Genomic DNA, 25475 nt, shown 5'->3' on the forward strand with positions numbered 1-25475 from the left:
GAGGGGAAGGGGAAAGGTATGCAGGTTGTATAAGGTTCAGTGACTGGAGGCTGAGGAGCTTTCCCCTGATGGCTCCTCTTTTCTCAATGTAGTGGGTTTGCTTATTGAGAAGGAGCAGGTAGGCTGTAGAGAGAAGACACTGAGAAGAGGAGCCAGAGTTGTCTTGAGAAACATGGGAGGATTGTAGGGCAATGCTGTTTTACCAGAACATAAAATAAAGGACAGTGGGCTGAGAGAATTAGGGTATTGGCAAGAGAATAATTCATTTGTTGATCTTTGGGAGGGAAATGACAGAAGACTGATAAAAATATGAGGGACCAAGAGATTGTGAGGTTGAAAAATTTAGAAGTGAGATTTCTGGAAGGCTATGAGGTTGTGGTAAGAAAGTGGTTCTTATGAAGGAGGAACAATTTGGAGTATGCCTATGAAAGGAGTGGGTGAAGTCTTGGAGGTGTGAACCACTGGAGATAAGGAAGCAAAGGAACAGAGAGACTAGTTTATTGGGTGGACCAAGTGTTGAAGTCAACCAGGATGAGAATGCATGTTCTAAGAGAATGTTTAGTATAGTCTTGTGGAGAAGTGTTCATAATGTTGTTAATAATTATAGTTCTTTCCTTGTAGGATGGCAGAAAATTGCATAATAAATGTTGGTCAGCCTTCCATCCAATATGATGAAAATATTTTTTATACTTGAGGGGTAAATTCTGATCTAGAGACCTTGTCTCTTCAGAATTACTTTAATGGACAGAATAGATAGGACTTAATGTTTTTAACAACAAAATGTTCTTATAAACACTGGATAATTTTACTGCTTTGTTATATAGATGTAAAAATGCAACAAATTAATATCTACAAATAGCATAGTGTCTGATTGCTTGGTGTAGTATTTGAAACCAGTTTTTAAAAAATGTTTTTTAATGTCTAAGTAAACTTGTTTCTCTCGCACCCATCAATAAAATGCCGATTCTATTATTTATATATAGTGCAATCTCAAATTTAGGGGATACAGTTTTGTCACTTTAGTATTGCATAACATGCGTAAATAGATTTTAATTCTTTTTTAGAGATAAAGTTGTATATTTTAAAATTCCTACATTGTTAAAAATAATGACTATACACTTAGAAATGCATAATATCGTATTGCTTATTTGATAACCCTAATTAACCTGTCACACAGTTATCAAGCCATAAGAAGACCTCTAGACAACCAAAATACATGACACAATATCCAGGCATTTGACTTAGAGGATATTTTTCCACCTCTTAGTAATGAACTCTTTGGAGTCATATGTATTGATCTTTATTCCATGACACACTTTCTGTAAAATAAAAACTCTAAGAAACTGGAATCTTACTAAGCTATGAGGATTTGTTTGAAAAAATGCTGCTTTTTGTTCAACTGTTTAAAATTGATATTTTTACCATTTAATATCCTCAGCATTGAATCCAGAATTTATAGGGGAGATACGAAAATAAATACCTTATGGTACATTGACAGCTTGTTCTACTTGAAATGTAGTACCTCCATTCTATCTAAATTTAAATTTGTTATTCAGAAAAGTATTTAATTTTTAACATACATGTTTTAACTTAATCATTATTTAAAATTTTCTAATAGTTCTTAAAATTTCACTTTCATAAGCTAAAAGTGATTTTGTCTTGACTAACTTTCCTCATGGTTGCAAAGAGAGCAGCATGCTTCTTCTTTTCAATGGGCACGTGGTTCTCTTAAGGAAAGAAAACTTTTCAGAAGTCTCTTCCTGACCCCTTGAGCTAAATGGCAACAGTTTCCAACAGTAAGGTTAAAAATAAGTACTTTCAAGTGTAATTATTTAACTGTTTATTAAATTTCCAGAATTTTACAAATAACTCATCTTGAAACGTTTCCATAAAGCAGTGATATATAGCTTAAAATATGTCCTAACATGAATAATATTGTAGGCTTTTGCCACAGCCTAACATCATATAATGAAATAAGTTATTTAAAAGTGTGAATTAGGTTTGGCGAGTTTAGACTTCGGCTATGTACTAATTTTACTCTACCTATGTATTTAGACTAAATGGACTTTAAGAAATAATGTTTTGCATTACTTATATATGTATATGTTTGATTTGTAAATGACAACTGATTCAATTGGGTTTTTTTATTTTTTTTTTATTTTTATTTTTATTTTTTTTTTTAAAGATTTTATTTATTTATTTGAGAGAGAGAGAGAGAGCATGAGGGGGGGGAGGGTCAGAGGGAGAAGCAGACTCCCCGCCGAGCAGGGAGCCTGATGTGGGACTCGATCCCGGGACTCCAGGACCATGACCTGAGCCGAAGGCAGTCGCTTAACCAACTGAGCCACCCAGGCGCCCACAATTGGGTTTTTTTAAAGATTTTATTTATTTAGAGAGGAAGAGAGAGAGAGAGAGCATGCACGTTGGGGGGGGGGCAGAGGGAGAAAGAGAAGCTCAAGTGGACTCCATGGTGAGCATGAGCCCAGTGCCGGGCTTGATCTCAGACCCTGAGATCATGACCTGAGCCGAAATCAAGAGTCAGATGCTTAACTGACTGAGCTTAACTTACCGAGGCACCCCCTGATTCATTTTTTAATATTTTCTCAATTTTGCTTGTGTTCATTTCTTTATTGCCTTGATCAGATGAGTATAGTTAAAGTCAACTTTGGACAGTATATTAGTTTTTATATTATACACTTATTATCTCATCATTTCCATGGGCTGTAGTCTTGGCATACCTTCACAGGGTCCTCTGCTCAGGGTCTCACAAGGCTAAAATGAAGATGTTGGTCAAGTTTCTGGAGGTTGGAGTACTCTTCCCAGCTCATGTGGTTGTTGACAGAATTGATTCTTTGAATTGTAGGACAGAAGTATCCTTGCTGGCTGTCACCAGGGGCTGCCCTCAGCTCCTAGAAGGTGCCCACGCTTTCTTGCCACACAGCGTTCTCACAACAAAGCAGCTTTTACTTCCAGTCCAGCTGGAGAATCTCTCTCATTTCCTCCAGACTCTTTTAAAGGTGTCACGTGGTTACGTCAGGCCCACACAGTATAATTTCCCTTTGATTAAGTCAGTCAATGGAGTAACAACCTTAATTACATCTGCAAAATGCTTTCACTTGTACTATCTTGTGTTATTTAGAAGCAAGTCACAGATTTCACCTGTACTCAAGGGAAGGGGATTATGCAAGGGTGTGGTTACTAGGGGGCAAGAATCATGGAGCCCATTTTACAATTCTGCCTACCACAGATAAGTTGAATTATTTCTTAAAACCTATTTATTGTTGATCTAGTTATTTACAAAGGTATAATTACTGTAGTATATATGAGTAGATAAACATAGAATTACTGTAAGTTACTTGTAATAAAAGATGTTTGTAATGTTGGACATTCTTGCTGCCTAATTCATAATTTAGTTTATTCTGAAAATCCTTTTTGTTAAAATAACAACACATAATTCTACAATGACAATTTTGATGGTAAAACTTTGTAGAACATTTAAGAATTTGAGTTGCAATTAAGAGTCAAGTTTCATCTTTATTTGTTTTACCTTAATTTAGTACCATTATTAGGTTCATCTGCGTTGATTACAATCTAATGCTGATGAATTATTTAGATTCCTTATGAAAAGAGAATGAGAATGTAATGTTTTCTGACTTAGTGAAGAGGAAGAAACCTTCAAATCATTGCCATTGTATTTTAGCTTTAGTATTTAAACTTTTGAAGTACTTTTATGTTTATTTCATTTTTTCATATATATGCATACAAAGAGATAGAAAATGGAAGATGGAGAGAGTGTGTACTGGATCTTAAGCACTGGGGATAACCTTTCAAATAGAAACAAGACGCCCGCCCTTTTGGAGCATATGTTCTAGCAGGAGAAGAGAGAAGTCTGAAAATTAATAAAATATGGTAGCTTACATTAGATCTAAAGGAAAGAGAGGACACGGTTTCACGTTAGATAGTAACAAGTGGCACTCTTAGATTAGGTGGTCAGGGAGGCTTCTGTGAAGCAGTGAGTCAGACTTTTATTGTTATCAAACATTAATTGTTCTTCCTGTAGCTCTTTTTGATATCTCAAGGAACTGTTCAACTTAACATGTAAAGTTTGTTTTGTTTGTAGCATATTTTACATTTATGCTGTCATGAGTTTGTAGTTAAGAAGTCAAATATCCAAAGTATGATGTTGAAATAATCTCTGTGTAAAACGGACTTATTTTCTAAATATATTTCAAAAAATAATAAAGCAACTAATATAAAAATACTTCTCCTTTTAGGAATGGTGGAAAGCAGCAGACATAATTGGAGCGGTTTGGATAAGCAAAGTGATATTCAGAATTTAAATGAAGAGAGAATCTTAGCTTTACAGCTTTGTGGGTGGATAAAGAAAGGAACGGATGTAGATGTAGGGCCATTTTTGAATTCCCTTGTACAAGAAGGGGAGTGGGAGAGAGCTGCTGCTGTGGCATTGTTCAACTTGGATATTCGACGAGCAATCCAAATCCTGAATGAAGGAGCATCTTCAGAAAAAGGTATTAGGTTATAGTCTAAGATAAGCATAGTTCGTAGAAGCCTTTAAAGAAAAGATGCTGATAACTTTCAAATATTTAGTCAATATATTTGTGTAAATTTTTTTGAAAGAGAACACAGAACTGTATCTATGAAAGTATTAGCCCATCCCCTCTGTTTATGCTTTGGTTTATGTCTATAAAGAACACAATGTGTCTAAAGACAAAATGTGTCTTAAGTACCGTTTTAATAATATTACAGTGAATGCTCAAATGCATCCATTTTTAATGCTTTTCCTTTAAAAGACAATTCACATTTTTAAAAAACGTATTTTCTTGAAGATTAGGACTACTTCAGTTTGCAAGCATTCGTTTGTTTGCAGGCATTCTTATGGCAAACATTTGAGAGTATTTTTACTTCATCTTTTGGATGGTTATTGGTTGGCTTTTAGGAAACTCTAAATGACACTTTTAGTTAGACTAATATAGAGTATTATAAAAATCATACTTTGAGCTGCAAAAATGCTTCTACTTGAGTCTGGTGATTTAAACATACTTTCTATTTAATATTTTTTTAAAAGGAAGAAACAGTGAAATGTGATAAAATTTTTACTCTGACATTTTGCAAGAGAATACTAAGGCAAGTAAATTCAATCAAGAAATTCAGTTTTTTTTTCTTATCAGGAATATTTCACTTGAAAATAAGATGTATTTATATAGCTATTGATTTTTAATACACCTACCAAATTATTTCTGGTATTCAGAATGCTTAATTCTTAACCTGCTGGTCCATTTTGAAACCATTACAACCATTATGGTACAACCATTCTGTTGTACCATAGAGAAAAACATGAAATTAGCTATAATGTATATACTTGCAGTAAAAAAGTTGAAAAAGCTAATGTTTTGCCCAGATTGGCCTCCTTTCCTTCACTTTTGCTCTAATGTAAGTCTTCCCCATTTGGGAGTACAATAGAAGATAAGGTGGCAATGAAAAAATTTGATATTTAAAGCCATTTCTAATTATAATTTTGCTACGACCTAGGAGCATGATACTTTCCTGTCATGTATACCTGGAAAATTTGGTGTTAGATTTGAATACCTATACTATCAGTAGGGGAAAAGTATTTTTCCAGTGATTTCAATAACTTTAAGGACTAAAGAAAAGATTTCACTGAGTCAGATGTTCCCTCCAGTTGGAAATAAACTGTTTTGAGCAGGATTTAGGAAGATATTCCTTTGTTGTGGTGGTTGTTGTTAATCTTAAAAGACTTTATATCCAATTTAATAGACTAGGCAGAGGAAGCAAACAAAGCAACTTGGGGAAAGTGTTTATAGAAATGAAGAACAAGGCCATTTAATAACATAAGTGGGAAATGCTGTTTTATTTGGAAAAGAAAGAAAATGATTAGGATCCAGGAACAGAATAAGAAAACTGCTATAATAAATGTACAAAATACTTAAAAGTTAAGAGTGTATTTAGTTTTTTCTTAAAGGTGAACTTACGTTAGAAGGCTAGCCAGTCCATAGGGCTGACTGCCAGGTTAGCAGCTTATCAGTGACTATATAAACTGCTAAGAACTAATATTTAAAAGACTATTGATAACAAATACTTTGTTGCAAATGTGTCCACATACAATGCTATGGTAATGCTGATAGTTAATTTTGTCCTAGAAAAATTAAAAGTCTTAAACTATTATAAGAATGCTGAAATACTGGTTTTCAGAACATACACTTATGAGCATTATATACTTAGGAATAGGAAAACAAAGTAGTTTTGAAAATTATAGTACCGAGGTACAGTAATATTTACTGTCAGTGCTTTGAAATATGTCAACATAAATGAACTTGATAAGGCTGACAATGATTCTGGTAGTATGGCTTCACTTCTCTTCATTTAGGCCCTAAACAGAAACACTGTATAGGAACTGCCTGGAATGAGAACTTGAAAATTTATTCTTTTTTTTTTTTTTTTTTTTGAGAACTTGAAAATTTAAAGATGTGCTTGTCTTGCACAGGGTTAGCAATATGGGCAAAAGTTTTATAAATAAGAATGGACATTTTTGCTTGTGGTCCTTGCCAAATTTTCCAATCTGGATCAAAACCCTTAATTCTAGTGGGCTTATATTTCTGTAGGTAAACATCACCCTCTGATCTTTGTTTATGGTTTAAGAACTGGAAGAGGAGGTATTAAGCTTTTGCTCACTTTGATTAGCTGACTGTTTTTAATGTGCAGGTGATCTGAATCTCAATGTGGTAGCAATGGCTTTATCAGGATATACGGATGAGAAAAACTCCCTTTGGAGAGAAATGTGCAGCACTCTACGACTACAATTAAATAACCCATATCTGTGTGTCATGTTTGCATTTCTGACAAGTGAGACAGGATCTTATGATGGAGTATTGGTAAGCTAATTTCTGTTTGAGAAGACTCCTTTTAAGTTAGGATTTTTTATCTACCTTGTTAAAATTTTCAAATGTCCATTGCATAAAATATTGTTATTTTTTGCTGTATTTTGTATTACTTAAAGTATCTTAAATATTTTTGAGCAGCTCTTCTTGAATGTCATTTTACAGTTAGTTAACTCATAATAAGCTTGATTTTTTTTAATAGTTTTAACAATATAATTACAGACATAGAGGGCATAGGATTTATCCTTTAGCTTAAGAGCAGCTCTAGAATTCTACAACTATATATAAACATAAGTTTTTTTTTTTAAATCTGGTTTAAAAGTTTTACTGAGGTATAATTGACACACAATTACTTACACATATGTTAAGTGTACAATTTGAGGCTTTTTCATGTGTATACACCCACTAAACCATAACCATAATCAAAATAATAAACATATCTATTTCCCCCAAAAGTGTTCTCGTGCCCCTTTGTAAGATCTCCCTCTAGACATTTAATATTCATTTTATCTCTCCAATCCCCCATCATCCTCAGGCAATCACTAATTTGATTTCTATCATTAAAGATAAGTTGGTAATTTCTAGAATTTTTTTATAAACATAAGTTTTATATTGAACTGTAATTTTTTAAAAGTCCATATTTTTTATTTTAGTTAAGTAAGCACATGATCAATTATGATCAGAATGACTGTATATCTTGTCCAAGTTAGTATTTGCATTTTCAGACATGTATGTACCAGTTTGGAAGATATGTGATCACACTACTTACAGTGAACTATTCCATTTTTTCATTATTTGGTCTTTCATTGCTTTTTCTCTCCTGCTTTAACCACCTATAACCACATCACCAAATAGGTTCTTTATCACAAGTGGGGAAAGAAAGAATGAATGAAATGAGATATGTTTGTAAGTTTCAGTTATTGGGTTTTAAGCTTCACATTAGTACTACAACTTTCTTTGTATTGTTGGACTTCTTTCTACCACTGAGAAGAGCTTTCTAACATGAAATTTATTTCTGTGTTTGCCATTATGGCACTTCATATAAAAGACACATTGCTTGAGTAATTGATTTGTCAGTCCCTAAGAATTTTAAAAACGTATTTTATTGAGATATCTTAATGAAAATTTTAATGTTGTTAGTGTCCATTTTGATGATTCCTTAGTTTATATATTTTGTCCATTACTTTTAATAAATGAACTGTTGAACTTTTCTAACCACTTCAAATTAATATCCAAGAGTATATTGGGGGTTTTTGTTTGTTTTTACTACTATTACTCTTTTTTGTTAAATGGAATACTTTAAGTGTTGGATTGTGAAGAAATAAAAATAATACTTTCAGGAAGTAGTAAAGTATGGTGAAGACTAGAAAAAGAAGTGGATTGTTCAAATTTTAAATTGATAGAGAAGTGTTCTTTAAATATTAAATTTCTGTATTTTAAATTAAATGACCTATTATAAATACCCTCATTTTCTTATACCTAAATTTGGGTTATTAGGTAGGGTATATCTTACCTTGAATAGGAAGTTCATATTTCCAAACTCCCTTGAGAGTGTACCTAATTATACTTTATGTAAATAATTATAATTAACATATCCTTGTATTAAAAATTGTTGCGTTGTAGTAATCTAATGAAAAGTACCGAATTGGGAAATCAAAAGATGAAGGTCTGAGTCCTTGCTCCAGCTTAGTTACTTCAGCTGGCCAGTTAACTTTTTTGGATTTTAGTTTTCTGAGCTGTAAAATGGGACAATATAATAATATAATATAATATAATATAATATAATATAATATAATGTAACACTTTCCCCATCAAAATTGTAACACCTTCGCCTGAATCTAAAGAGTTAAATCTAGTTTGTACCAAACATGTTCCCTCTTAAGGGCAGAACCATATTTTATAATTGAGAAAACATGCTAAGATAGGTACCAACTGAAGTGATCTTATGTTTAAAGCAGGAAAACTATATTTCATAGAATGACTTCAATGGAAATAGGGCATTTTTTCCACCTTTAGACTGTTTATTATCACAAAATTAATTACCTTTCTACATTTATAGAAATTCAAAATAGTGTTTTACAATATTGACAGGTATACAAAAATTTAAATATCACAATACCCCTGAAAAATTTGTCACAAACCACCTTTATAACTGTATTTTACTATGGCCACAGAAGTGTCTTTATTTATAAGGGTATATTTTAAAACTTACCATTTTCTATGTAGAGACATGTGTTGATAGTCTTTCCAGATTCTGTATTGGTATATTCACACTGGTATAGTCACTGATAATTCACAGATTTCCTAGATTTGTTGATTAACTTAGCATCCCAGGAAAGATTTTCTCAGTTTCCCCAAAATTAATTTTTATGATGGAAGGATTACATGCCATCTAAATCTCTTGAACCATACATCACTGCTTATATTTTATGTTGCAGTTATATAAGACTGAACTGGAATATTTTTAAACTTAATTGGTCAGTATTTAAGATGTGAATTTTTACTTTGCAAGAACAGTAACAGCACTGGCTTTCTAGAGGGAGACATTAAGAAAGGCATCTTAGGCAGTCAGTGGCTCTGCCAGTATACACACAATAACTTACTAATACTTTTGAAAATAAAATTACATATTAAGTATGTAAAATAGTCTGCAAAAATTTAAAACTCATAGCACCTACAAGTAACTTCTTGCTCTTCTTTTCAGTATGAAAACAAAGTTGCCGTACGTGACAGAGTGGCTTTTGCTTGTAAATTCCTTAGTGATAGTCAGGTAAAAACTAATTTAATTCTGTATTTGAAGTGATTAATATTTCCTCTTATTGGATTAAGAAACTAATCTTTATGTACAAATATGTATCTGTAACATTTATATATAAATTATTCTAAAAAAGTAAAGTAATAATTTGTTAGATCAAGATACTGTAGACATGTGTATCATAACCAAAATTGTTTAAGAATCCTGACTTAATATTTTAGTTTATTTTGCTTTTGGTTTACAGTTAAAGACATTGAGCTCACCCCTTTGGGGTGCTATAAAAGAATTCCTTCATTTCTTAATACAATAAAAGTATTGAATGCATATTCTGTGTATATAATGAGAAAGAAATGCCCATAAACAACCAGTAATACAAGGTGCTAAGTGCTATAATAATGAGGAAGTCCTGGGGGAACATAGAGGAATCTTGGCTAGAGGTTGGGGTGGGATGAAGTCAGAGACCTTACCAAGAAATGATTATTTTTGATAATCTTCAAGTTCCGTTTCAACTCAGATTCTATGATTCTGTTACAGCAAGAACTTTGCAGAATACTGAGGGACAATTCTCTTTAAATTTAAATAGTTAACCCTCTATACTTCTTTTATAGAATAATTATTAAAACATAATAAGTGCCTTTTAAAAAATATTTTAAATAATCACGGATGCCGCATTGTAATTTATGATAGATACAGACTTCTTAAGAGATCACATCTAAATTTTTGCAAGGGCTTTGTTTTTAAATGTTTTCCATAAAAATAAAACTTCTAAAGTACAAGTTTTGAAGTACAAAGTATATAGTGAAACAGATTGCTTCAGAAATATCACTTTGAATTTTCCAGTTAAATAGATATATTGAAAAGTTGACAAACGAAATGAAAGAGGCTGGAAATTTGGAAGGAATACTGCTTACAGGCCTTACTAAAGATGGAGTGGACTTAATGGAGAGTTATGTCGATAGAACTGGAGATGTCCAAACAGCAAGTTACTGCATGTTGCAGGTTAGTGCAGTGTGGCAGCAACTTAAAGAAAAACAGTGGTTAACCACCTTCTTCCTTCATTGAGTGGGTATGCCTTTTGCTTGCTTAGGATCTTTAGAAGGCATTTAATTTAGTTTAATTTTTTTTAATTTAAACTTTAGGTGATTAATATACAGTGCAATATTGGTTTCTAGAGTAGAATTCAGTAATTCATCACTTACATACAACACCCAGTGCTCATCAAAACAAGTACCCTCCTTAATACCCATCACCCATCTAGCCCATCCCCCACCCACCTCCCTCCATCAACCCTCATTTTGTTCTCTTATCTTTAAGAGTCTCTTATGGCTTGTTTCCTTCTCTCCTTTTTTTGCTTTTCTGCCTTCCCATACGTTCATCTGTTTTCTTTCTTAAATTCCCCATATAAGTGAGATCATATGGCATTTGTCTTTTCTCTGACTTATTTCATTTAGCATAATACACTGTAGCTCCATAATACACTGTAGCTCCATCCATGTCGTGGCAAATGGCAAGATTTCATTCTTTTTGATGGCTGAGTAGTATTCCATTGTATATACCACATCTTCTTCATTCATCAGTCCATGGACATTTGGGCTCTCTCCATAGTTCAGGCATTGTGGACATTGCTGCTATAGACATTGGAATGTATGTGTCCCTTTGAATCTGTATTTTTGTATTCTTTGGGTAAATACCTAGTAGTGCAATTGCTGATCATAAGGTAGTTCTATTTTTAACTTTTTGAGGAACCTCCATACTGTTCTCCAGAGTGGCTGTATCAGTTTGCATTCCCAACAGTGTAGGAGGATTCCCCTTTCTCCACATCCTCGCCAACACCTCTTGTTTCTTGTGTTGTTAATTTTAGCCATCCTGACAGGTATGAGATGACATCTCATTGTGGTTTTGCTTTGTATTTCCCTGATGCTAAGTGATGTTGAGCATCTTTTCATGTGTCTTTTAAGCCATCTGGATGTCTTTTTTGGAAAAGTGTCTATTCTTGTCTTCTGCCCATTTCTTAACTGGATTATTTGGTTTTTGGGAGTTGAGTTTGTTAAGTTCTTTGTGGATTTTGGATACCAACCCTTTATCAGATAATGTCATTTGCAAATATCTTCTCCCATTCCATAGGCTGCCTTTTAGTTTTGTTGATTGTTTTCTTTGCTGTGCAGAAGCTTTTTATCTTGATGAAGTCCCGGTAGTGCATTTTTTGCTTTTGTTTCCCTTGCCTCTGGTGATGTGTCTGGTAAGAAGTTGCTGTGGCTGAGGTCAGAGGTTTCTGCCTGTGGGCTCCTCTAGGATTTTGATGGTTTTCTGTCTCACATTTAGATCTTTCATCCATTTTGAATTTATTTTTGTGTATGGTATAAGAAAGTGGTCCAGTTTCATTCTTTTGCATGTGGCTGTCCAGTTTTCCCAACACCCTTTTTTGAAGAGAATTTTTTCCATTGGATATTCTTTCCTGCTGTGTCGAAGATTAGTTGACCATATAGTTGTGGGTTCATTTTTGGGTTTTTTATTCTGTTCCATTGATCTATGTGTCTGTTTTTGTGCTAGTACCATACTGTCTTGATGATTACAGCTTTGAAATATAGTTTGAAATCTAGAATCGTAGTGCTTCCAGTACTGTTTTTCTTTTTCAGAATTGCTTTGTCTATTAGGGGTCTTTTGTGGTTCCATACAAATTTTAGGATTATTTGTTCTAGCTCTGTGAAAAATGCTGGTGTTATTTTGATAGGGATTGCATTAAATGTGTAGATTGCTTTGGGTTAGAAGGCATTTAACTTTAACCTAATCAACTGATCTGTAGTGGACTTCTACTTTATCTTACTGTCCCTCAGCTTCCTCTATTGGGTTATCCAGTTTTTCCTTTCATTTTGGGAAGTATCAGTGTTGAACTTACATAAAGCTCAAACAGAGCAGAGAAACCTCTCTCTAATTTGTCCAGTTCACAAAACTTTACCTTCTACAAAAGAGATTTCCTTTCCGTGATCTGAACTACAGTCTCACTTGAAGTGCGGAAGGCAAGTTATACCACAAGTCTCTGAACTCTCATTTTCCCTTTTTATGATTTGGGGTAACCAGTTCATCAATTTACTCTCAATTCTTACTGTCCAGCAGTTAAAAACAGATTTCTGGCAAAGGTTCCCTTCATTACTTTTGATAGAAATATGGTGAAAATTTAGAGCATTTCCCTGAGATTATAGCCCTCCAGTTAATCTTATCCTTTCATGGTGTCCTCTTTCCTGTCCCTGTCCTTTCAAACACTTGATAGCATGCTGTGTCCTGGGCAAATGTAGTAAAATGCCCCCTCTGATCCTACCTTCTTATGAACAAATACAGATACTGGCCCACAAACTGCAGTATAAAGTTAGCAACTTTTCAGGCCACTGTCCATTCTGTAACAAAGTGCATCATTTTTTTCTTACTGAAATGAGGTTACCATCTATTAAATCAAACTGTAGGTATGTGGCTACAGAGTGCAAGTGGCCTTATACTGTTTATGAAGAGAAGTCAGCTATTATAATTATTGTCTCCCTATGTAATGTTTCATTTTCCCTTGGGCTGCTTTTGATTTTCAGCAGTTTACCCTTGATGCTTAGTTGTACTTCTTTCTGCCCTGCTTGTGGTTCACTGAGCTTCTTAGATCTGCAAGTCAGTGTTTTTCATTAGTTTTGAAAAGTTTGGGGGTATTATTTCTTTATATATATTTTTTCTGCTTCAATCTCATTCTCTTCTCTTTTTGGGGCTTATATTACATGTATATTGAACCATTTGATAGTGTCACATACGTATCATTTTCTTTCCATCCTTTTTTTCTCTGTTCTTCAAATTGGTTAAATGCTGTTGATTTGTTCATTGACTCTTACGTCACCTGATGTTAAGTTTCTCAGGAAATTCTTAATTTTAGCTATTGTACAATTTAGTTCTAGAATCTCAATTTTTTTATAGTTTACTTTTTTTTTTTAAGATTTTATTTATTTAATTGACAGAGAGAGAGAGAGGCAGCGAGAGAGGGAACACAAGTAGGGGGAGTGGGAGAGGGAGAAGCAGGCTTCCTGCCGAGCAGGGAGCCCGATGCGGGGCTCGATCCCAGGACCCTGGGATCATGACCTGAGCTGAAGGCAGTCGCTTAACCGACTGAGCCACCCATGCGCCCCTATAGTTTACATTTTTCATTCAGATCTCTATCTGCACACTAATTGAGCATATATCTAATAGCTGCATTTAGGATTTTGCCTGCTAACTCTAACATGGGCTATTTTAGGCTTAGTTTCTTTTGACTGCCTTTTTTCCTTGACTTTCAACTATATTTACCTGTTTCTTTGTGTCTCGTGGTTTTTTTCATTTGAATACTGGATGTTGTGTATAGTACATTATAGAGATCTGGGTTCTTTTACCTTTTTCTGAAGAATGTTGGTTAATGCTTTTAAAAGTTCAGTTACTTGCTGCTCACTTTGGTCTCAGGTTTTGTTACTGTGGATCTGTGGGAAGCCCAAGTTATTTCCCAAGCCTTTCCAATCTTTTTTTTTTTTTTTAAAGATTTTATTTATTTATTCATGAGAGACACAGAGAGAGAGAGAGAGGCAGAGGGAGAAGCAGGCTCCCAAGGAGCAGGGAGCCCGATGCGGGACTCGATCCCAGGACCCCGGGATCATGACCTGAGCCGAAGGCAGATGCCCAACCATCTGAGCCAGGCGCCCAAGCCTTTCCAGTCTTAATCTCTGAACTATTTTCCTCTGCAGATTTTGTTGGAGCTTAATTTTAGGTTTATTTGGGGCAGATCTAGAGAAGACTTATCAAATATGAGTTGACCAAATTCTTTCTGAGTTTGTCCCCATGGAAGGGGAAAGAGTGGATATGAAGATTTCTCCTTTTTTCTATGAATTTTCTTTTTAAACTAGGGATTATATTCTACTTTAGTACTTAGTTCTGGCTAGTTGGCCATTATCAGGACTAGAAGAGATGTTTACTTTTTTAAGAAGTGAAATTATCAGCTAAGAGAATTTAACTCTGATAACAGAAATGAATACCTAATTAATAGGTGAAAGATAAGCTTCTTCTGTTTTGATAGAATGTCTAAAGATAGATTGTCTATTAGCTGTTACAGGTTTTTTCCCTTTTTCCATTAGATACATTAAGTTCTAACATTTTACTTTTCAAAAAAACTGGGCTTCAAATTAATGCCCATGGCATCATTGGAGATTGAGACTTTCTCTACTTTGTTTATCATGTGAACTTAAGGAAGCTGTCCTGGACAGGGCTAAAAGCATTCTGTGAAAACCCAAAGCAAGCACAGGTGAAGTGTCATAGCTGCCAGGGAAAATACAGCTTTAGGAAGAGTCTTACTGGCAAGAAATTGAAGTTCTTACTCAAGTAAAATTAAGGTAGAGAAATTGTTACTTTTCATTGTGGCCTAGGGGCAAAAGAATGAAGAACATCTTTGGTTTGGTTTTGGGTTTTTTTTGTTTGTTTCGTTTGTTTTGTTTAATTTTTAAGGTAATAAATGTATGTTTTAATTGAGCCAGAGAGAGAATAGGCAGGTTTAACTGTCCGATAAATAGGTATACAAAAATAGCATCTCCATTCACAGTACATGCTAGATACAAAGGATGAGACTCAGTATTATTTTAAATGTGATGGAGCAATTTTGGTGTGCATTTGGATTAGATAGTAAACAGATTCTGTGAATGCAGAGGTTTTAATTTTGGGGACAAAGTATTCACATCAATTTTTATTGTATTCAAGTAGGAAAGTGAATTGTTTACTCTTGGGTCCTTAAACTTAAATAAGAGATAGAGAATTACACTTTCCTGGCCGGGTATAATGATAATATAATATATATTTATGTCATTAGTAGAGGCCAGCTTAAAGTAAATTAAAGAAGCTTCCATCAATTATTTTATCTGTATCCTCATTATGAACCAGCTTTTGGCAAAAAGGGAGCCTATTTCTCCTGTGTGACTCATATTCACATGTTATTTGGAATCCTCTGGCTTAGCCAGAAAAATTTTTGAACAACTATATTAATTCATGTTTTCTTTTTAGGGTTCTCCTTTAGATGTTCTTAAAGATGAAAGAGTTCAGTACTGGATTGAGAATTATAGAAATTTATTAGATGCCTGGAGGTTTTGGCACAAACGAGCTGAGTTTGATATTCACAGGAGTAAGTTGGATCCCAGTTCTAAACCTTTAGCACAGGTAAGTAAGTACATTATTTTGGAGAGAATCAAATTGTAACATGTGCTTAATGTAGCCCAAAGAGAAGTGTTCACAGCATGTTATATTGGGTAAATTTAGAGCTCAATTTAATAAATTATTATTAGCTCATCCTTTTGCTTATACTGAGTTCCTATTGATGTCTCTATCTATCCCAGACTGCACTCCATCCTTGACCATCCTGTGTTTTGGGCCCTGCCACTTCCTAACAATCATCTCGGTGGCTTGAGCTTTAGTCTGAGCTAGCGCAAATGACAGCAGGCCTAGAGGGTCTTAGGTAAACCTAAATCAATCCTAGGGCTCAGCTTCTCTAGTACATTCCAAGCCCTTTCTGAATCTAAACTATTATGCTATCTTATAAATTCCATTTATGTATTCAATTTTTCTGCACTATTTCTGTGTAATAAGGAAGGATTTGCTTTTTTCTCTAACAGTATATACATATGTTTATATGTCAGATTAAACATGGACATTGTTTTCTTTTAATATTAGTTTAAAAAACATGAACTCAGTTATCACATAAAACACATGACATGAGATCACTGTATCTAAATTTGGACATTAAATACTGAGTATATCCTCAATGTGAGCACTGGATGGTGCTGTTTTCTTATTTTAGAAAGTTGAGAAATTAGTGATTATTTTAAAACAACCCGAGTTTTTGTAAAATAGCATTACGTGATAATATTTGTTACTAATCTATGTAAGTGTTTAAGAGCCCAGGAATTTAAAAGCAAAATGAATATTTTCTATTACTATTATTCTAAAATTCTAGCTATTTGACATTATAGGGTCCTTAACTCCTTTTTGTCTTAGAAATGAATGTTTTCTTTACAAGAAAATTTTGTTGAGAAGATGGAATCATTGAACTTTGGATCAGAACTTCTATTGGGTTATTTTATAATGTTCCAGTGTGAATTCTAAAGTCTTTGTTATTTCTAAAATGTTGTTATCTGATGTTTCCAAGTTTTTCTGCAGATGTCAGTGGTGTTAGAAAGGATATAACTAGAGGTAACAGAGAGGAAGTACTCAATGTCACTGCCGAGTGGAAATCCTAGATGAAAGCTAATCAAATTTAGTGGATAACAAATTATTTTATAATATAAAATAAACCTTAAAAATTATTTAAGAGTAATTTGTTAGGATCAGACTTTGAATTTTATTTATAAAGTTTGCATTATATTTATTCCTCCTTTCATTTGTTGTATAGGTGTTTGTGAGTTGCAATTTTTGTGGCAAGTCGATCTCCTACAGCTGTTCAACTGTGCCTCATCAGGGCAGAGGTTTTAGTCAGTATGGTGTCAGTGGTTCACCAACAAAATCTAAAGTCACAAGTTGCCCTGGCTGTCGAAAACCCCTTCCTCGATGTGCACTTTGCCTCATTAATATGGGAACACCTGTTTCTAGCTGTCCTGGTATGACGTAATTCTATAATATATTTTCTGAGCTGAAATTGTTCCTACATAATTGATTTAATGTTGTCAGTAGAAGACATACAAAGTTGAGTTTCTTTATTTCTAAGAGCAAGCCACTTTGCTGGCTCAGAGGTTTTGTATTTCCTGGAATTTGTAAAATCTATACATTAAAGGTAAAATCTGTATTCATGATATCACAAGTAACCTCACAAATGCTGGCCAATTTGAAGTTTGTGAAAAGAGCTTAAATATTAAGTAATCCTATAATTATACTATTTTCTTACCACTTTTTCTAAGAGGAGTTCCTTCAGATTTTTTGTTTAAAAGTCAGTGCTCCGTCATTTTTTAAAAATACCTTGTACGCATAAAAGAGCTTTTGATAGTCTCAAAGCACTTTCACATTCTCTTTTTTAATCTTCAAAATCTACCTGTGAAATACTTGGAGAAAGTGTTAGTTTAGAAATCACATCCCTTTACTTCCAAGTTTGGTGCTGCTTCTGCTTTATTTGTCAGTTACTTAGTGAACATATGTATTTTTTTAATGGTTAGAAATGTTAGGATTATTGTTTCCTGCTTATGGTACCTATAGAAAAAAATTTTGAGAATGGTAGATAATTGAATATAATGTATCCAGTGGCTGGAAATATTTGAGCTATTTATTTACCTTGAAAATTACACTATGGCAGAAATTTTAATTAAAAACATTTGAGTATTTAGCATACTGGTATAATCAAGAACTGGATATGGTGTCAGAATGCTTATTTTATTAGTTCTAGTTCTGTGACAGTCAGTCTGTAACATTAAGAGTTACTTTAGCCCTCGTTCATATAAGGTGTTAGACGGAGATTCTTTTTAGTTATGAAATTTTATAATTCTGTTCTGCAGTTGGTTCATGTCAGTTGTTTTATTTGTTACATTAACATCTGTGAAAGAGGTTTGCTGGTATCATTGGCTGAGTAATTAATTTTCAGGTTAAACAAAGGCAATTTGTAATGTTTTCAAATTTATATATTTTGATTTAAATTTTAATCAAGGATTTTCATTTTATATATTGCATGTTGATCACTTTTATGGTCCTGATACTAGTAAATAGAAAATAATTTGAAATAAAAATCTACTACAGTGATAGAACGAGGCAAAATATTGCATAAATAAGTTATATATGAACTGGGATACATAAAAATAGTTAAATTCAATACATTTTTCAGACTGTAAGCCGCAGGAAGCCGTAATGGCCTGAGTGCTGTTCTTTTTTGCTAGATACTAACTTTTCAATCTTTTTTATTTTTGAAATAGGTAAAAAATGAGAAAATTGGTTTTCAAAATGAAGAAAAGGCAAAACATTTCAACCTCTCTGTTATGGAGATTGTTAATTTAATGAATATTCAACACTCAGGTTTATAAAATGTTAACATTTTTCCATATTTGCTTCAGAAATTTTATTTGAAATTTGCTTCAGTAATAATTTTTTGTATATATTTGAATACTTGCTAAGACTGATAATGCTGAGATGAATCAGAGATCCTTGTGGAGCTTATAGTGTACAATGAGCATGGATAAAATATGAAATGATATGTTTAAGAAAATAAGTAGTGATCCAGAATCCCTTATCTGTTATTCCAAAATCTCTAAAAAGATCTGAAAATCCAGTTTTTTTTAACGACTTTACAATAATCTCATATGATCAAAAACAAAAACAAAACACCTGTTCAGAATTGACATGAGGCTGTTAAGGTCTTTGATTACAGAATGCTGCCTCAGACTTTCCTGGAATTGTTATATTTGCTCATTATTTTTCTAAAGTCCCAAACATTCTGTATTCTGAAACATGTTTAGCTCCCTGAGGTGAATAAAGAATATTGTATGAAGAAAGTATTAGAATTTTGAAAGAGGGAAACATTACTTCTGTTTGAAGGATATCAGGAAAACTTTAGAAAGAAGATGCTGTTTAAGCAGGTCCTTTAAAAAAGTTTGGGAACTTTATTTATTTATTTATTTTAAAGATTTTATTTATTTGACAGAGAGAGACACAGTGAGAGAGGGAACACAAGCAGGGGGAGTGGGAGAGGGAGAAGCAGGCTTCCCGCTGAGCACGGAGCCCGATGCGGGGCTCGATCCCAGGACCCTGGGATCATGACCTGAGCCGAAGGCAGACGCTTAACGACTGAGCCACCCAGGTGCCCCAAGTTTGGGAACTTTGATACATGAAGATTTAGAGAAGACTTTCCAGGTGTAGACAAAGAATGAAAAGCATGAACTACAGTAAAGACATTGGTGAATTTAAGTACAGAGAGTGTATGGGAACTAGCAGTTGCATCTGTATGACAAGAGCCTAGGAAAGTAGACTCATAGGAAATAAATTTGTGTAGGAAAATTAGGGAAACCTGAATATGATCTTTAAAGGACTGCTGAGCTAATTACAAAATACAGTTACCCTTGAACAACATGAGGGTTAGTGGCACCAACCTTTGAATAGTCAAAAATCTAGGTATAACTTTTGACTCCTCCAAAATTTAACTACTAGTAGTTTACTGTTGACCGGAAGCCTTACTGATAACAAAAACAGTTGATTAACACGTATTATATGCTTTGTGTAATATATACTGTATTCTTATGGTAAAGTAAGCTAGGAAAAAAATGTTAAGAAAATCATAAGGAAGAGAAAATATATTTACAGTGCCATGCTGCAAAAACTCCACATGTAAGCAGATCCACACAGTTCAAACTCATGTTTTTCAAGGGTTAGCTGTAATAAGCATATTCTTTTTTAATACATAAAATCAGAAGATTCTGAGTTCCAAAATAAGACAGGACCTGATAGAAATAAAATGCTAGCTCAAGGCAGTTTAAAGATTGAGGTGTACAAACTCCCCTGATGCTTTGCCTGAAATTAGAGATGTCATCATCCATCATGGTTCATGATCCAAATGGCCAGGATTTCCATAAGCTTATTTAACTGAGGGTTGCATATTTTTATGCTTAGTTGTGCTTTAAAGATTGGAACTCTATTGAAAATAACGCTTATAATTATAAACCTTTATAATTATTTATAAATTTTTATAACTATAATGTTTAGTTATAAACATATTTAACATTATAAATGTTATTTATTCAACATGTATCTATTTAGCACCTATTTTTCTAAGTGCTAGGAATGTTACAGTGAACAAAACGCAAAAATCCCTGTCCTTATAGAGCTTAATGTATAGGAGTGATACCTTTTTTAAAGGTAGATTATATACTGGTTTCCTTCTTACTTTTAGTAGTAGTAGTAGTAGTAGTAGTAGTAGTAGTTAGTGACTGTGTGAAACCCTAGTTTCCCTCAACTATTCTGTAGCACTTATCTTTGTAATTCACTGTGAATCTTTTAAAAGTTAAAACTATCTAAAATAAGAAAATAAAAAAATGAAAGTTAAAACTATTTGATCTTTTTTGAGTATAGTTGACACACAATGTTACATAAGTTTCAGGTGTACAACTTAGTGATTTGGAAGTTGATTTGTGCCTTGTTCACCACAAGTGTAGTTACCATCACTGTTACAATATCATTGACAGTGTTCCTTACGCTCTGCCTTTTGTTACTTAACTCATTCCATAATTGGAGGCCTGTATCTCCCTCTCCCCTTCACCCATTTTGCTTAACCCCCCCCACACACCTTCCCTCTGGAAACCATCAATCAGTTTGTTCTCTGTATTTATGGGTCTGATGCTGCTTTTTGTCTTTTTTTTTTTTTTTTTAATTCCATTTACGAGTGGAATTGTATGGTATTTGTCCTCAGTCTGACTTATTTCACTTAGCATGATACCCTCTAGGTCCATCCATGTTGTCTCAGATGATGCGATCTCATTCTTTTTATGGTTTTGTAATATTACTTGTATATGTATACCACATTTTCCTTATCCTTATCTATTTTCCTTATCCTTATCTGTTATCTGTTATCTATTATCTATCCTTATCAGTTATCTATTGATGGAGACTTAGGTTGCTTCCATGTCGTGGCTATTGTAAATAATGCTGCAATAAACATAGGGGTGCATATACCTTTTTGAGTTAGTGTTTTCATTTTCTCTGAGTAAATACCCAGTATTGGAATTACTGGATCATACAGTAATTCTGTTTTTAATTTCTTGAGGAAACTTCATATTGTTCTCCACAATGTCTGCTCCGTTTGCATTCCCAACACTTCACATGAGTTTCCTTTTCTCCATATCCTTGCCAACATGTGTTGTTTCTTGTCTTTTTGATTCTGGCCGTTCTGACAGGGGTCAGATGATATCTCATTATGGTTTTGATTTGCATTTCCCTGATGATTAGTGACGTATTATCTTTTCATGTGTCTGTGAGCCATTTGTATGTCTTTGGAAAAACATCTATTCAGTTCTCTGCCCATTTTTTAATAGGATTGTGTGTTTTCTGGTGTTGAGTTACATAAGTTCTTTATATACTGTGGTTATTAACCCCTTATATATCATTTGCTAAAGCTATTTGATCTTTAAAAAGCCTTTTTCAGGTGGCAGTGAGGTAGACCTTAGTATTTTTAGCTTCATCAGAGAAACATAAGAAGTAAACTGTCCTGGATCCAGTCTGTTTTCCATGTGTTAGAAGTTACAAAAACAAAGTGAAAATCACTTAATGAGCTATATACAATATAAAATAGTTTATCTTTAAAAGGTCTGTATTTTCTTTCTTTTTGTTTTCTTCCTCTTTCCTTTCATTGTTAATCATTTTTATGACGCTTTTAGGAAGATTTTCAGTGTATTTACATCTTAGCCACCTATACATACTACACCTTCAACCACCTAGATATCCTTCTACCTCACTATCTTTAGCAAAAACAGATGGGTATTTAAAAAAAACCTATTTGTAAGACTATCCTTTTGGTTATTAAATTATGACCAGCAGTGGTCTAGGTAAAATTTTGAACACAGCATCATGTGTTAATAGATACACAACTGCTTAATTAAACTTAATATTTTTACTTACTCATTTTTCTGTTCCTGTCCCTAATTATATATGATCTTAAAATATTTTAATTTGATCTGTTTTAGAATAAAAGAAAACAAGATAGCCAAAATTAATAGAATGAGCATTTTTTGAGCACTGAAAGTTATGTAAATATATATGTGAAGATATACACATATAAACATGCATGCATAATACATGTTTCTTCAACTTTTTTTGTGAACTGTAACATAGATAGGAATATACATATCAGGTACTATGATAAATCAAACATCATTGAAGCCTCTGTCCTGCTTAAGATAACATTGGCTGTACCAGCACCTTTGCTCATTATTCCCTGCCTAGTACAATCTCTTTCCTCTTTCCCAGAGGTAACTACTGCCCTAAATTGTGTGTTACTTCGTTCCTTGGTTATCTGTATAGTTCTATTACATGTTTAGTTTTGTCTCTGTTTTAAATTCCATATGAATGAATCTTATGGGATATATCCTTTGGCTTGTGTTTTTTTGCTCAACATTGTTTTTGGTTTTTTTACTTTTAATGATGCTGATGAATGTAACTGTAGTTTATTCATATTTCCTTAGTATTTGGTATTCCATTCATGGCTGTAACACAGTTTTTTCCACTCTACTATGGTTGTGGGCACTTTTGGTTGTTTCCAGATTTTTACTGTTAGGAACAATGCTGTTATGAACAATTCTGCATATGAATCCTTTTAGCATGTACAGAAGTTTATCTAGTGTATATACCTAGAAGTAGAATTAATAAATAATGCTGTTTGCTAATGGTTTCCTTTGGATTTTTATGTCTGTTCAAGGAGAGAGATTGGCCTATAATCTGCCTTCTCATATTATCTTTGTCTGATTTTGTTATTAAAGTTATGCCAGCCTCAGGAAGTGCATTGGGGCATTTTCCCCAATGTTTTTTGGAAGAGTTTGTATAGATGAAAATTACCTGTTCCTTCAGGGTTTTGTAGAACTCACCTATAAACTGGACATGGTATTTTCTCTGTGGGAAGATTTTAAACAGTTTTTCTAAAGTTGTTAATTCAGATCTTCTTAGTGGGTTTGATAATTTAAATTTTTCCATTTTTTATTGAGTATTAAAAATGTAAGGAAACCCCTGTTATCCAGTAGTTTTTCAATCTAAACTAGATCATGGCATTAAAATTGCTATTTCAATATGACGTGTGATTTGTATTTTGACATAGTTTTAGAAATACCTTTTAAGAAGCTTTGAATAAAATATTTTGACAGTTAATAAAGATAATTTTCTTTAACCCATAGGAGGATCCAAATCAGATGAAAAAGTAGACTTGAGCAAGGATAAAAAATTAGCTCAATTTAACAACTGGTTCACATGGTGTCACAATTGCAGGCATGGTGGACATGCTGGTCATATGCTTAGTTGGTTCAGGTAATCAGTATGTTTCTTCTTTAATAGGCTTGGAGTTAGAGGAAGTAGAGCAAATGGCCTTTTAAATAGTTCAGGTGTATATAGCCAAAGGATAAATTTCTTTTTTGCTGTCACTTGAGTTAACAAAGGTGGTGTCTGACATTTCTGTCATTAGATATCCTATGTAATCTTAAACTATAAAATTAATACTAAAAATAAATAGTTTAAATATTATGTATGGGTTAAATGTTTGAATAGCATTATTTGGAGAGAGGATATGTTTATAGTTTTGTTTTTTTTTTTTACAACTAACCTAATATCCTATCACAGTATGTAATTGAAATTAGAAATTAAATAATGGAGTATGCATATCAAACAACTGTATCAGTTATCATCTAAATAAACTTTTTATGTAGTAAGTAAGCACTTCATGCAATAGAGACTCAAGCCATATTTAATTCTACTTTAAATAGTGCCAGTGGCCCTTTACTCCTCATTGCTATAACTTTTACACCCAGTTTGTCACATTGGCTTTAATTAAAACTCTGAGGACATTCCTGCCACTTTCATAACTGTAAATCAGGTATCTTGTTATATATTTAAAAGGTAAAGCTATTCACTTTTCAGTAACTTTCTCCCCAATTCAGCTTGTCAGTCATTTTTTATTTCATTCTTTTCATGCTTTTTGTCTCTGGGTTTTAATTCCTGTATTTTTTCAAATACCATTTTGAAAATCACATTCTGCATAGAGATAGGTATATAGGTAAATGTATGTATGTATATGCTTAATTTAGATTTTTAACTGTTACTTGACCTATTTTTTTTAGGGACCATGCAGAGTGTCCCGTTTCTGCATGCACATGTAAATGTATGCAGTTGGATACGACAGGAAATCTGGTACCTGCAGAGACTGTCCAGCCATAAAATGTTACCATCTAAAGAGAAACCTTCAAGTGTGGAGCTTTCTAATAGATGTCCTTCATAGCTCAAAAACGTACCTCAGAGCAAGCCACTCATGACTTTCCTGTAATGGGAAAATAAATCATTCTATCAAATCAGCAATTGGATGTTTGAGTGATTTTGATGTGCTTCACAGAGACAAATGCTGCTGAAGTGAGCATCAGCGTGTGGGCATGAATTCTGTTCAGTAGGTTGAAAAAGTTCATTTTGGAAGAGCTTTATAGGGTTTTTTGAAATTATGAACACTATGCAAGCAGAGTTTCTGGAATAACAAAGAACAGACCTTGAACCTACATCTGCTAAGCTGAAATTAGCTATCTTTTCAGTAAAATCTGTATATCTTTTAAAATAGAATAAAATGACCAATTTTTTACCTTTAGAATTGGAGAACCCCTACCCCACAGTGGAGAATAAATTTCATCAAGGTATGGTTGGTATGTATTTCTTAAGGAGTCTTTTCCTTCATACACTTTCATTTCAAGGTAAGAAATCTTTTGGCACAGACCATTATTGTCTTCCTAAGAAAAGCCTAAATTGAGAATGTATCTTAATACTTTTTCTCTTCTGAGGAGAAAAATATGTATCATTTCAGGGGAACATGTTATAAAATTTTCAGTTTTTCAGCCTTTTGTTTTCCAGTGTCCTCATTTGTCTTCAAAAGTTTCTCTCTTTATTAATTCATCATCTTATGCTCATCATCTAAGAGCGTCTTCCTCAACACAAAGCCAATGCAAGATTATAGGTGTCTAACCATTCAGCTTAACCTGCGTCAGTGTGTCCTACTGTCAGGTTCCCTCCTAGTTTGGAATACTCTGTTTTTTCGAAGGTAACCTGGGAGATGTTGGGTCATTTTGGAG

The 25475-nt window shown here is 33.5% G+C and overlaps 1 protein-coding gene across 5 annotated transcripts in view; it reads left to right on the forward strand.

Annotated features, from left to right (window-relative positions):
- Positions 1-25243, forward strand: part of MIOS (meiosis regulator for oocyte development) — a 36582-nt gene extending 11339 nt beyond the window's left edge. For 4 of the 5 annotated variants that reach the window (XM_036064465.2, XM_036064457.2, XM_036064479.2 and 1 more), the window contains exons 5-12: positions 4275-4529; positions 6742-6911; positions 9622-9687; positions 10513-10671; positions 15715-15867; positions 17096-17300; positions 23550-23679; positions 24486-25243. In XM_036064465.2, the coding sequence (XP_035920358.1) occupies positions 4275-4529; positions 6742-6911; positions 9622-9687; positions 10513-10671; positions 15715-15867; positions 17096-17300; positions 23550-23679; positions 24486-24582 (1235 nt within the window). In that variant the 3' untranslated portion in view covers positions 24583-25243. The remainder of the gene's footprint in view (positions 1-4274; positions 4530-6741; positions 6912-9621; positions 9688-10512; positions 10672-15714; positions 15868-17095; positions 17301-23549; positions 23680-24485) is intronic. The other variant, XR_013442772.1, reaches the window with a different exon arrangement.
- Positions 25244-25475: the final 232 nt, after the last annotated feature.

This window comes from Halichoerus grypus, chromosome 12, assembly GCF_964656455.1.
Source record: "Halichoerus grypus chromosome 12, mHalGry1.hap1.1, whole genome shotgun sequence".
NCBI lineage: Eukaryota > Metazoa > Chordata > Mammalia > Carnivora > Phocidae > Halichoerus > Halichoerus grypus.